General features: G+C 38.8%; 1 protein-coding gene across 6 annotated transcripts in view; it reads left to right on the forward strand.

The window, feature by feature from the left end:
- Positions 1-14,706, forward strand: part of TBX20 (T-box transcription factor 20) — a 60,005-nt gene that overhangs the window by 31,935 nt on the left and 13,364 nt on the right. Inside the window, exons 8-10 of one of the 6 annotated variants that reach the window (XM_074575457.1) lie at positions 3,529-3,747; positions 9,793-9,905; positions 10,672-10,809. The exons of 1 other annotated variant lie outside the window; for it this stretch is intronic. In XM_074575457.1, coding sequence (XP_074431558.1) covers positions 3,529-3,747; positions 9,793-9,878 — 305 coding nt within the window. In that variant the 3' untranslated portion in view covers positions 9,879-9,905; positions 10,672-10,809. Of the gene's footprint in view, positions 1-3,528; positions 7,366-8,848; positions 9,280-9,792; positions 9,906-10,671; positions 10,810-14,706 lie in introns of those variants that run through there. 4 more of the 6 variants (XM_074575455.1, XM_074575458.1, XM_074575460.1 and 1 more) reach the window with 4 other exon arrangements.

Raw genomic sequence — 14,706 nt, forward strand, 5'->3', positions numbered from 1 at the left:
CTGAAGACTTAAATTTTCCTTTGCCAGAAGTGCCCAGAGCAAGGCATCTTCTCTCCAAGAATTAAATTTCTCCCTGGTGTGGTGTCCTCCTTTGGAACCAAGGTGAACCTCAGTATGAGAGCTGGCCATTAAAGCCTTTCTCTTCTGAAGAGAATACCAAGGAAGGTGTCACAGGAGGAAAGAATAGTTTATTACACTTAATTTTATGTATAATATATACAGAGTACAGTTCTGCGTTTGCTCACAATGTGACAAATGAGTAAGTGAGGAAGATGATGAGTTGTGGCAACCAACTTTTTTCTAATCTGGGAGCATTATGCTAGCGTTAGGATGTGGTGGTTCTGGGCAACCAGAGACATGCACAGAGGGTAAAATATACTGGTCTTGCAGATGAGTAATTGGTACTGCCTTCACTCTCTGTTTAGGTCTGGTGTCCTTAAATAAGGAAAAGTCCTCCAAGATATGCGGAGAGAAATAATGATCTTATTGAAACTCCACAGACATTTCCATTTCTTCTGATGCATTTTAAAACTACCTTGCATGCAGAATTGAGGGATGGCCTTTGATACATTCACAGCAAAATACATACACGTCGCTGGGTAGTGTGTGTTATAAGCTCTCTGAGGCCCCGACTGCCTCAGAATTACTAGAGCACATTTCCTTGGTGCTGGCAAATGTGGTATGTGAGACTTTTTGGAGTAATAAATTGCAACTAGAGACCATTGCTGTTAGAGGAGGAAAGGGAGCTCATGGAGGTTTCCTCATAAGAATCAGAGAGTCACAGAATGGTTTGGGTTGGAAGGGACATTTAAAGGTCATCTAGTCCAATCTCCCCTGCAGTGAGAAGGGACATCTTCAACTAGATCAGGTTGCTCAGAGCCCTGTCCAACCTGACCTGGAATATTTCCGGGGATGGGGCATCTACCATCTCTGAGGGCAACCTGTTCCAGTGTTTTACCACCCTCGTTGTAAAAAATGTCTTCCTTATATCTAGTCTAAATCTTTCCTCTTTTAGTTTAAAGCCATTACCCCTTGTCCTATTGAAACATGCCCTGCTAAAAAGTTTATCCCCATCTTTCTTATAAGGCCCCTTTAAGTATGGAAAAACTGCAATAATGTCTCCCCGGAGCCTTCTCTTCTCCAGGCTGAACAATCCCAACTCTCTCAGCCTGTCCTCACAGGAGAGGTGCTCCAGCCCTCTGATCATTTCATGATCATTCATGAAAAGGAATCACATACTTTATTCTGTGTAGAACAAAGAAAGTCTATCACTGCTATTTATTTCTAATTACTTCAGCACCCACCCAGAGCATTCTCAACTCAGCCAATTTCAGCAGTCTAAAGATGGAAGTGGCTAGCCTTCAGTAGTATATTTATCACAAGAGGTCTATTTCCAAAGGGATTAACAAATATGAAATATATAAATCCAATTAAAACTCTTTAATGCATAACGTTTGGGTGCCTGTCTGAGCTCCAGCGTTCACACATGGGATTCATGGTAGCCACCTGAAGGGAGCCAAATGTAAACCTTGTAGGCAAATGTGATAGGACGAGGTGTAATGGCTTCAAAGTGTGAGGGTGGTGAGGCACTGGAACAGGCTGACCAGAGGAGCTGCGGATGCTCCATCCCTGGAAGATGATCCGCAGTTCAAGACCAGGCTGGATGGGGCTTTGAGCAACCTGGTCTAGTGGGAGGTGTCCCTGCCCATGGCAGGGGGGTTGGAACTAGATGATATTCAGGGTGCCTTCCAACCTAAACCATTCTATGATTCTATGAAATCCAGATTCACTTCCTGCTTTCCCTGTAATGCAATAATGCTCAAATTCTGTAAAGGGTTTTGCTCTGGTCTGTCAGTATGATGTTATCCTTACAGTTTGGCTCTGGATCCCAGCTTCCCAGCAGTTAAGATTTGGTTCAGTGGTAAGGACAGGATTTGGTTCAGGTCCGTTTCTACTGCTGAATTGACACAATTTCTCTTTCCTGTTACTGGGCCGTTTTACTTGTTTCATTAAGCAGAGGAGGAATTAACCAAGAGTAGCTCTGTTTCTGATTTGAGAAGATATCCCTAAAGAGATTCATGATTTTTCTAAAATAATTATTTGCATTTTTTCTTTCTATTGTCATTTGCTTACAGTTTTGTACTGAGAATGTGTCTACGATTGGTTAGTATACATAATTCCAATAAGTTTAATTTGACAGATAGTTGTCTTCATATTTTTTTCTTTTCACAATTTGGATGAACCTATCTTCCAGAATCAGATTTATGAAACTAATACCTGTTGTAAAATTTGTTGTCTCAAAATGTTTTGCAATACTGGTTTGAAATTATTTTTTGTCAATTATTCTTGCCAGTAAATTTATTTCTTAAAGTAAGAAATATTTTCTCAACGGATGAAGTTGGACAAGACAGAAAATACAGAAGGGGCATGAGGTGAATTATTGTTTGAATAGGAATAAAAATTAGGAGTTTATTTATAGGACTGTATTGTATTTCCCATTTCTAGAAATCAGACATGTGATGATGACCAGATGCATAGAGGAACTGCAGAGGTGAAGGGAAACATCATCACCAGATTATTTGAAAATGACTATGTATAATTACCCAAACAAATTATTCATTGCTTCCCCCAAATTTTACTGTCAAAATAAAATAAATAATTTGTTCTAACTTCAATAAACCATTTTTCCCTTTTTTATGATTCTACAATATTCAGAGAAAAAGTGTTTTAAAGAGGTGGAAGATTCGTGAAAATAATTTTTGGAACTTTTCAGATTAAAAAAATCCAGAAGAAACCACTTCCATTTGATCAAAAGTAGGTAATTACCCCGAGAGCAAGTTTTTAATATTTTTGTGCATTTCACTTAAAACCCCACATCTCTTACATTTAGCATTAGCGTTGCTTCTTAGAGCACTGTACACAGTTGAAAAAATAACAAATGTTTTGATATTTTAGAATTTTTTGTTCTATATTTTGGAAAAAGTCAGGTTGAGTGAAAAGATGCAGTGTTGACAAGTTTTACTGGGCTAAAAAAAAAAAAGGGGGGGGGAAGACTTGTAGTGCAAATTACATTTTTCCGCGTTTTTTCCAGACTGAAATTGTAGAAAAAAGTAATCGGTTCTACTGAGGATTTGAGGTAAAAAGCTACAAACACGCCTTCACACCAGGGATGTAATGCAGTGAGATTCCACATCAGAGCAGACGCTTCAGTGTTTAGTGGCAGCATTACAAGGTTCTTCAGTGTGAATATCAAAAATGTCCAATGTGCAATGCTGATTCTACTGTTCAAGCCACTGCAACCAGCTTCTTAAAATGGAAATTTGTCTAAGATATAGTGATAAAGTGATTATTTGCCAGCGACTGGCAAACAATAATATAAAGAAAGATATAAGGAGAGAGAAGTATTTGGGAAGTATTTCCAATGACAACTTGTCTTTCTGTGAAAGACTCTCTTTCTCCCTTTTTGCTAATTTACCAGCTTTGTGTGTTGCAGTGCAAATGTCAGGCATTCTTTCTCTTTGCTTGCAGGGTCAGCCTTTACAACATCTGATAACCTGTCCCTCAGTTCCTGGGTGTCCTCCTCAACCAGTTTTCCTGGATTTCAGCATCCACAGTCTTTGAGTGCCCTGGGTACCAGCACTGCATCCATAGCTACACCCATTCCTCATCCCATCCAAGGATCTCTGCCTCCGTACAGCCGCCTGGGAATGCCTCTTACCCCCTCTGCTATAGCCAGCTCCATGCAAGGTAGTGGCCCCACTTTCCCTTCCTTCCACATGCCCAGGTACCACCATTATTTTCAGCAGGGTCCATATGCAGCCATCCAGGGACTGCGTCACTCCTCTGCAGTGATGACGCCATTTGTATGAGTGATGATGTAAGACGAGAGAAACATGAGATTTTTAAATGTGCAAGTTTGGTATGAAAAATACAAGGGACCTTCCTGAAAGGCCTGTGGCAGGAGTGCTGAACTCGTAACAAACCAGCTAAGAAAATGCATTACGGATACAGATTCCTCTGCTGAGGGATCACAAGAAGAGAGCATGCAGCTTGGAGCTGCTCACAGATCTACGTGTGACACAGCCGAAATGGATCCCAAAGTTCCCAGGATTTTTGGTCACGTGCAGCTTGTTCCAAAGGTGCATTATACCTAGCGGAAAGAGATTATGTTTGTGCAGCAATGTACAAATTAATTGTGTATAGGTCTTTTTTCATATGCTAGAAGAATTTTGAGAAAGGCAATACTCTTACTCATCTTCATCTCTTCTTGTGACTGATGAGCATCTAAACAGAAAAATGTATTGCTATAACTTTGAGCATGTTTTAGGCTATCTCAGCACACATTTGCTGGGAATGGGACAAAGTGGAGAAGGCCACTGTCCTTTTTAAAAGACTGGCTTATATTCACCAAAAGCAGTATTTCTTAGTTGCTACTATAATCCCAAAGAGAAAATCATTAACAAGTCTTTCTTTCTTTCTTTGTTTCTTTCACAAAACACTTATCAGTGCCAAAAAAGAACTGTGTTACAGGACTGTAGCAGTAATGGTCTATTCTGTCCTTCAGTCTAAAAAGAAGTTTGTCCTATATCCTAAGAGGAACAGTTTAACTCTGTATTAAGGTATGATGAAGGAAAATGTTGATTTGGAAAAATCTGTTACTTAAACTTAGAAACCCAAGATATCAAACCTTTAAATCAATGCTTGTTTGCTGCTGCACTTGCCAGTGAAGACCTGTTTCTAGCTGCAAATGTGTACCCAAGTTAACTGAATTTCAGGCTAGATCAGTCTATAGATTCTCTAGATCAAACTATAATTGATGGACTGGTATAGGATGAGTGGGACTGAAGTATCCTTCTACTTGTTTTGATTTTCTTGGGTTTGGTCACAGCTGTTATTATACAAGCTCTTTGGCCAGGAAAATGAGGGGGGTTGTATTGTCTTTTTTTCCATGTCCCAGTAGAATAGTGGAGTTTCCTTGGGAAAATATCAGTGCAGAATGTCACATGTAATTTTTTTTTAAATTCATATCTGCCTTTTTAAAGTTAGTAATTAGGGTTCTCATTCGAAGTATTGTCCACCTTTTCTAGTATGTTATGTCTGATGCAACAGAGGAACTGTAGAGGTATAAGAAAAACTGACCTCTCTGCAGAGAGCTGGCGTGAATCCTCTGCACTGCTGAAAATAGCACCAGAGCGATGCTGGTTTTCTGCATGGTGGGAGCTGGGATTTCACTGTAAATAAGAAGTCAACCCAGAGTTTCTGTGTAGAGTTGCATCCAAGCTATAGATGATAACACGTCTACTGATAAAAAAGAACTAGTAATCCAATCTCGTCTGGAACACAGAATGGAAAACAGACTTTTTTAGCACTATACTCCCCTAGTGTGTGTTTTGGTATCATATGGTAAGAAGTGGACTGCAGGACAGAGTCACCTACCTCCCACCTCTATGAAGGACAAGGCAAGTCATGTGCCTTTTTTGTCCCATTGCCTCATCTTACATGCCCCATCACACAGAGCAATGACAACCTCCCAGGCTTTTCCCAGCTGCTGCTGTAGGCCAGTACTTGCATCCCACAGATAAGGGCCATCTTTGTGTTTTTCCCAGTAGATGAATTTAAAATCTTGTCAAATTGGCCATTTTTCAATCACCTCAGCTATCTGCAGTATCATCCTAATTTCCCTTTACTCACTGTTGGACCTGCTGATAAAAACAAATGACCTGAGGCAATTTGCAACTTCTGTGCTCTGTATGTGAATGAAAACGAACTTTTATTTATAGTTTCTGGGTTCAGAGCTACTGCAAGGTGTTCCATAAGTGAACATAATAAGCCAAGCTCTGCAGTATTTAAATAGCTTAGAATCAGACACTGAATTTGGTTTGATGCATGCAAATATTAGATTTTCGTCCAGGCTATCAGATTCACCCGAAAAGTGCATGTTGCAAGGTTGTGTCTACTTATGACCCATTTTGATATAACACCCCTATTTTTCAGAAAATCAGACGATACTGGCCCCACAACAACATAACTCTTCAAGTACATATATTATTATACAGAAATGAGAATTTCTGGGGAGATTTGGAAGAAAATTTTAAACCCTCTCCTTCAGTTGCTTGACTGAAGGCCCTATGACGACATGCACTAAAGCCTGTGGGGAAATTCTATTTCTTTTATCTCTCTCCTTCTGCAGCTCCATTAACTTATCTGGAGTTGCAAGGGATATGGTTAGGTTCAGAATACAAGCCAGTAGCTTTAACGCTGATACTTCCATCAGGAAATGGTCAAGTAAGTAGGCAGCTTTTACACGACTCCAGAAAAGTTTGGAACAGGTAGGCTGATTTAGGTACACTTTACAAGTCACATAAAGCCTGCTCATACATTGACCTGTCCTTCCTTTGTGAAGCAAATTTAGAGAACTAAACTGTATGATCTCTTTAGTCCTGTCATGGTCCCTGTTCTGAAAACACCCATATTTGGCATGCAGAAATGCCCCTGGTACCATTTCAGAGAAAATTCTCCAGGGTCTTCCTGGAGAATGAAACTAGATTTTGACAACATCATTTACAAAAATATTAAGTGAAAGACAAGTGCTTTTCACTAGGAATAAAACCTGATGCATATCTGAAAAAATACAGCAGTAGACTGTCCCTATATAAAAACATGATAAGGTGAATTCCTCATCCAAATCCTCTGTGATGAGTTCCATATTGTAGGTGACGCAGAACTATCTGTCAAAATCCACAGCTTGATTTTTCCAGTCAGATCGAATCTCTCTCAGTGTGCTCATTCCTCAGCACGCTGGTCTCTGGCATATGCTCCTCTCTGATGGTTTCATTCCTTTGCATCACAAACCCACTGGGGTTCCCCAGTAATGCAGAATCACAGGCAGATCCCAAGCAAGGGAACGAAGGCAGCTTGTGAGAGCCTCACCTCCTCTTCTTTGCCCTCACAATCCTACCTCCAAAACCTGTTGCGTAGAGTTGAGGTTGAAGGGATTAAGTTCACAGAGACCACAGGACGCCCACCGAAGAGGTCTTGACACATTCCAAGGTTTCTTCTCCCTGTCCCTCTCGCTGTCCTGTGGGCAAGAGGCAGCATGGGAGTGATTCCAGGGATAAAATTCCTGCCCCACTGAAGACAGCTCCAAATTTCTTGACTGTAATGGAGATGGGATTTCATTCAGCATTCTTACCCAAAAATGAAGTCTAAGTGTAAGAACAGTGACTTTAGTGACAGAACAATATAGGAACTCTACTGAAAAGACTAAAAACTGGCTACAAATCAGCTTTAGCATTGATTTAACAATTGGGAGAAAATGAATGTAAATTCGTAACTAATCGCTTAAAGAGTGAAATTGCTTTTCCTAAAAAAAAAAAAAATCTGTACTACTTTGACAATAACTGAGTAATTTATTTAAGGAGTTGCTGTACTGCTGTCAAAATTATATCACTTTCAGGACAGAACATCTGTTGCTGGTAGATGGTCTAGGAATGCCAAATACAATCTAGAATTTATTTTCCAATATAATTCACATTTTATATCCCATGAGAAGTGCTCTTCACCTTTATGAGCTCTCTTGGCTGAGCAAACTGGTGCTGGTTTATGTTGTTGTTTTATTTTTTTTTTAGAAGGGTGGAGTGAACATGCCTGAATATGCTTTTCAAAGAGAATGATAAGATTATCCTCCAAAGTGTTACAAGTACTTTTGGGTGTTTTCTGGATTACCCTTTTATCCATAGATGGTCAACGGCATCAGGTCTTCAATTCAACAAAAGCATCCCAAAGACTAACAAAACTGACTTAGATGCATCTGTCTGATTTTTTTTTTACTTCTAAATTTGGAGCCCTGAGAGAAGCTAGACATAAAAAAAAAACATTTTAAATTTGTCTGTTTGGTTTGCAGTATTGCTTTATATGGCCTGAGGCACTGTCAAAGATAGAAAAATCAATGCCACTGGTTTCAGTGGGACTCTTCTAGGTATAAATTGATAAATAAGCATAGACTAAGTGGAAAAAGGTGCGGAGTTTCTAATGGAAATGTTTCTTCACAAGTTCAAACGTGGTATGTTGTATGATAGCTAACATACTTAGTAGTCCAGTCTATGAAATGCAATAGCAAATTTTTTCCCAGAAGGCTTTATCCATGGAAGCCGGCACACTGCATGAGTGTGTACACATAAGATGTTGCGGCTTCCAACATCCAGCAAACAGTAACCAGCATTAGAAAAGGAACCTCTTTCAAACTGAAAACATTTTGGCTGGCAACTTGATTATGCACTACATCCTCTTTCTGTGTGCATACCATAGGGAAACAGAAATGTCAATGAAAATTATTGCAAAAACTTTGGGGAGCTTTCCAAAACTGTAAGCTAATATAAATTGTGGTAATTTACCCCTAGATAAGGGGTAAAAGCAACAGTGAGATCAGTGTAACACTTAGGGCTCCTCATCTGGGAGGAAGTTGTGGCCACAGCGCTCATACTCATCATCTGCAGAGGGATGACATTCACTCACTGCAAGATTATTTTTGGTTTTGGTGACATCTTATTCTCGCTGTTCCTTACAGAGCATTTTCTGCTGCAGAAGATGTGCTTTCTTTACTAACCACTTACTTGCTGGCCAGAGGATTTATGTATTACTCTGTGATAAACTGTCCTTGCATATAGTCTCTAGTTTATCAAATGACAACTTCTTTTTCTTTATTTTATCTTTTTAAAAGAAAACTAAGCAGTGATTTAAGTAAATTCTAAAGTAACTTTTTATGATAGTTTAAGGACAAGAAATACAGTTTTCTGTATTTTACCTTTAGCACATTTAAACAATCTCTCTTTTTTTATTGTACCTTCAGAAACACGAGGAAAGATTTGGTTTTAAAAAAAAGGAAGGTAAAAAACTGGATGTAACCTCTTTAACAGAATGTACCACAGTTCTGCTGTTTGCTGTGTTGACTTTGTTGTTTATAATGCATTGCGTGAGCACATTCACCATGTACTGAAGTGTGTGTTTGTGTGTATGGGGTGGGGATCGGGGGAAAACTTTTTATGGAAAAAGAAGTTATGAACATAAACTATGAAGCAACATCTAATGAAAAGTTTCTTTTTAAGTGCAATATATTTATTTCTGCTAGAAATATAATATCGACATTATGTAATATTTGAAGCATTAAATGTTATTTGTAAACAGCTTAAAATTATATATATATCACAAAAATTGTACAGAAGTGCAAATGTGTGGATATTCAGTTTCTTTCATTAAAATATTGGGTGTTTTGATATATCATTCTTATTTAGCCAAAGCTTTCTGCTTCTGTTGGGTTTCCTCTAACCAAGTCACTGAGTGCAGTGGAGCCAGTGACAGATTTTTCTGAGAGTGCACAAAATCCAGTAGGGATTTTCGTCTGCAAAAGGTGGTCTAAATCCTGGATCCATACGGAGTGATAGTTGTACCGTAGCTAAATACAATAGTAGCTTGCATATAGTTACACAAATGATTTTTTTCAAAGTGCTTTACAATCATACTTGGAAAAATTGCTGGGTTTGCTACCAGAGCACAAATCAGTGGCTGAAATATGGGGTTCCCACATTCCCCAAGACAACAAACAGAGACCTAGGAAACACAGTCTGAGAAAAAAGTGGAAAGGAATTAGGTCTGTTTAGCGTGGAGAAGTGAAAATTATGGGAAGATACAATAAAGTTTTCAAATGTACGAAGAATGTGAAGAAGCAAGGAATAAATTCCTCTCCATATCTGCTGCAGGCTTTTATTTAATAGGATTTTGTTTCTATTTTAATAGCATATATTAAAGCCGGGGAGAGTTACTTGAGACATCTAAGATATTCAAAGAAGAGGGATAGTGAAGCACAGCACTGGATTGCCTAGAGAAGATAAGGAGCCACGTCTATCATTGTAAGTCTTTAAGAACAGGTTGAACGTGCATTAGTCAAGAATGATATGATTAGAGCTAATCTTGCCTTGGGACAACCAAACAATCTCTTCAGGTGCTTCCAAGGTTTCTGAGAGAGCCATCCCTTAAAGCAGCTTCTGACAAAAGTTTTTGTTACACACCTGTAGCTCAGCTTGTCCTCAAATTGAGATCAGCTGCTGGGTCTTTTGCAGCTATTTCACAAGAGTTGCTGGCTTACAAAGAAACTCAATGTGATAGAAGAACTGTAAGGCCCTAATGAACAGCGGGAGCGTTGCCTTAATTTGGTTTTGTCTGTGAATGTAAGCAAGGAAAGAACAACTTGAGGTAAATCAAATCTACTTTTAACTATGCTGAGTTGCAGCCATGCATTAATGTATGTCTTTTACATTTGGAATATATGAAAATGAGGACAGCTCACTGAGTTGGTAACCGTATATGATGCCTTTTGTCTCTGTATTATATTTTTATGTTGTCTAAGTAGCAAAAAAACTCATGTATTTTCTCATGGATATTCAGTGCTGTGAAAGTCTTTTGCTTAACCTCAGGCTAGGGGGCTTTCCTGATTACATGTAAAGCTAAGTGCGTGCATTGGCACTTTCCTGAATCAGAAATGTTGGCTGTGAGCTGATTCAGGATGTAGTTATGCTAATAATCTCACTGAAACCAGTAGGCTTGCTCACTTAAAGTTAAATCAGTGCTTAAGTATTTCAGTGGCTCCGCAACTGTAAAACTCCTTGTGCTTTGTAGATTCAAGACCTTTGGGAACAAGTTGTCCATGCAACAAACACCTGTATAAGTGGAGCCTTTATTCGTTAATGTCCGAAGAGAAACCAGAGGATTAAATAAAGTGAAGATTCTGAACTGCCTCCCAGTAGGCTTGCTCTGAAGAGACCGCTGAGTAGTCATGATGACTGTAGACTGCCTTATGTTTCACATTTAGAAAACAGATTTATATCCAAATTATCTACCTTGGAGATAAGCAGTGCAGAAAACAAATGATTTGAAGAATAATATTTTCTAAGCTTCCTGTGCAGGAGCACAATGAATGCACTGAGTTAATGGTATGTTAGAAATATAGAGTAATAAATGATATTTTGAATTGTGAGTAAAAAAGACCATTTCAAATACACACAAAATATTTATACACTCTCAGTTCAAGATATAGAAACTAACAATAATCAGTAATGATAGTTCTAAGAATAAAGAATTAAGCTGTCAGTGGTCTAATGTCCAAGTTCCTTACTGAAGTTAGTCATTGATATAAGGGTTGGTTAGTGAGGCTCTTAGAGATTTTTGTGGGGACTACAGAAGCTGGTCCTTGTTCTCCAAAGTAATAACCAAAGGAACTAAGAAAAACCTATGGTAGTGTCTACCTGAAAAGTTTGCCAGAGAGGTTTTTTTAAAGAGTAGGATGCTAACTTTTTTCCCAACGCAGAGAGTACTAGATAATTCACCACTGTAGCATTTTTACCTCTATTAATATAAAATACGGTTTTAACAAGCAGACCCAGCAAAAGCTGGTATTTTTAAGGCTTTTTAGGTTGAAAACCAGGCTTAATACAGGGACTGCATGGACTAAGTAACTTGTTGCATTGAAATCAAGCAACCATGTTGAATTATTTTCGTCTATTAGTTGACTTTGAGTTGTTTGTATTCTCATTGTGAAGCCTCCCAGGAATGTGTACAGTAATTTTTGAGTGGTAGGTTTTCATGTCCTAGAGAACCTCCTGGGTTTGAGTCATGTTTTCATCGACTTCATAAGTACCTTCTTCAAAGTTCTGTGCTCTCCTGTGTTTGGAGTTGGGTGGTTAGCAGAAATGGTGATGAGATGAATGATTGTCCTTCAGATGTGCAAGGGACACTCAGCTAGCTCTTTGTCTGTTTTAATTCAGCCAGCTACGGCAGAAGACTACCTCAGATATTATGATAAATTAAAGAAGGGCAAATGCTTGCAACTGAATCTGTAATTTATGACATTTAGAAAAAATAACTCCCCAAAAGGTGGAGGTGATACACTTCCTTGAACAGCTGCAGCTTTTCTCTGTTTAGATGCTCAATGTCTGGTCATTTGTCCTTACAGATTCATAGAAGGGAATGAGTACGTAGCATAAAATCTGTCTTCTATCTGCATCAAAAGTTTGTTATCTACTCTTTCAGAGACAATGCATTCATATGCCTTTGTCAGCTCAAACCAGAATTACTACTGTGCTTTTTACCTTACTCTGTCTTAAGGCATCTTAAAATGTCCTGAAATCAATACTATGGAATTGCAGAAGTTCATGACGTCTTTACTTGCAGTCTGCACTGTCTTTCAGTCAGCTTCTAGGGACAACGCATACTGCAATTTTGACTATAAAATACTAAATCATTTTGGTATTTGCTGTCATCAGAATCCTCTCTCTCTCTCTCTTTCTCTTTGAGTTCTCACAGAGCTGGAATAAGCTGTGATTCTTGAAGCTGTAGTCTGGGCTTAATAGGGGCTGCTGGAATTGAACTGCCTTCAATCAGGGGTCTTTCTATTGAAAATCACTCCTGTTCTGTTTGTACCTGGCTTTTTGTATGCTTTTAGCAGACAAAAAGCCTATTGGTCTTCACTGGTGTTCTCTGGTATGAAAGCCGAGTGTGGGAGAGAGCAGGTTTTTTCTGTTTATCTTACTCCCTGTCTTAAAGTCATGGTTGATACATAGTCACTTACAAATCTATCATTATTTCTTCCTGTGCTCTCTCATGGATTGATCCCAAGGCAGCCAAACAAAGAATTAATTTTTATCTTGATGCAAATCGTTGGCTGTAAAATTTGCATTGATAATATCTGAACGTGTACCCAGGGCTTTGGAATGGCAGGCTTCAGTTACCTTCCTCTGAATGTCATAGCTTTTAGACTTGAGACACCAGTCGTACGACTCATCTTCAATGATGTTACAAATAAGTTAGTGGTACTCGGGAGATTTATCAGCCTGACTTTATTTAATCACTCCATTTTCAGTTAACATAGTCACTCCAAACAGTGCCTTTCCAGAGGATAATTAGATTATTTCAGATGGTTAAAGACTTTGGACGCCTTTGCTCCTTCATTTTACAATGCACTAGGAACCTCATGCATTTTTGTATGAACATATAAAAGTAACACTTCTGCTCCCTAATTTCCTTTACAAGGCTTTAAATATCTTTCAGTTGTTCTTAAATGAATTAGTATGTACTCCATAGCCTGCCTGGCACTTAAGACAACTTGGCATGGTTTCCAGTAGTTCTGGATGGACAACTACTTGTCTTTTCAGTCACAGAAAATGTTTTCCTTCCTATATGCCTGATGAGGGAAAAGACTAACAAGGAATATTATAGGCTGAGATTTCAAAGCCAGTACGGATGTAGATGCACAGCTCCCACTAATTTTAGCAAGAATCATGCTTCTAAGTCCTGTTTTGAAAGTCTTAGCTACAGTATTTGCTATTTTGAAAGGTTTATTTCTTTTTTCAGAGACAAGCCTAAACGTTTTATCATCCCTTCCTGAAACAGTATTTTAAAGCTTCTTTTGCTCCATGCCATAATACCATGCCTTTCTCCTGTTCTTTTAACCTTGGCCAAACTGTTGGAGAATATACGAATACTTCTTTTTTACTTGCTACCTCAATAATAAGAGCACTCATCTAAGTTGCAGAGGTTAATTTATGTTTCTGTTTGGTTTTGTTTTTCGTTTGTTTGTGGGGTTTGAGATACGTTTGCCTTTGTGGATCCTCTTCTTAGGAGCTTAGTTCTTTCTTGCTTTATAGAAGAATAGTCTATGGACCTGTCTCAAAGGTAGACCTGAAATTTCGATAATATAGGCAAAACTGAATTTTGCTGTCTGAAATATGAGGGATGGGCTAGAACTGTCTTACCACAAAAGAATCTGGGAGAAGTCAGAATGTAAAATTACATGGAGGAGCGTAGGATCAGCACGCTCTTCCTGCAGTCAGCCAGCAGTGTCTCTAGCCTTGCTCCTGAGCAGCTACTGCTGCCCTGCACGTTCAAGTTGCCCCACAGTAAAGGCAATATATTTTGCTCTTCAGGGCTTTGGTATAGACAGCAAAGCAGGCGGCAGGTTTGGGACTGGTCTGTCCCCCCTGTCCACCAACCTATCAACACAAAGACTATTTAATGTTGAGGAAGTGCTTTGTCAGCCTATACCCAGAGCCACTCAAGCCTGTGGATTCCCCTAGTGATCTAGGAGCCTAGAAACTAAGATCTGCAATGTCCAAGTCTCTGTCACACATAAAAATATTTTAAGTCGTAAGTTTTTATAACACTTGTATTATTCTGGAAATGTCAATCATCTACAATGCAGCCATGATGAGATTCACCAGAATGAACACGCTGGAAAAACTAGGAAGACATAAATAGCAACTGTCTGGACGCTACAGTAGAAATAAATTGGAAGCTGATCATAAGATCCAAGTGGGTATTTAGAGTTAGTGTAAATAGAAATACCAAATTAAGCAAATAACATGTAATTTTGAGATGAATTGCTCTACGAGCCAAGCATAAAACTTTGCACTGACTATGCACTGTATGATAACAAGAGGCTAGGGGAGACATTTCAAAACCTAAAATCACATGAGAAATTGCAAACCACAAAAAAGAACGCTTTACTAAGAGTCACACGTGCAATATGATCATAAACAAAACTGCAGTATGGGTAAAGACAACTCTAGCTTAGGAGGAAGGTTTCCATTATCCGGTAACCTGAAGGAAAACCAGATCATACATCCAAGTTTCAGCTATACCAGATGCCGATTGAAGAAA

The sequence above is a fragment of the Larus michahellis genome, chromosome 2 (assembly GCF_964199755.1).
Source record: "Larus michahellis chromosome 2, bLarMic1.1, whole genome shotgun sequence".
NCBI classification, from domain to species: domain Eukaryota; kingdom Metazoa; phylum Chordata; class Aves; order Charadriiformes; family Laridae; genus Larus; species Larus michahellis.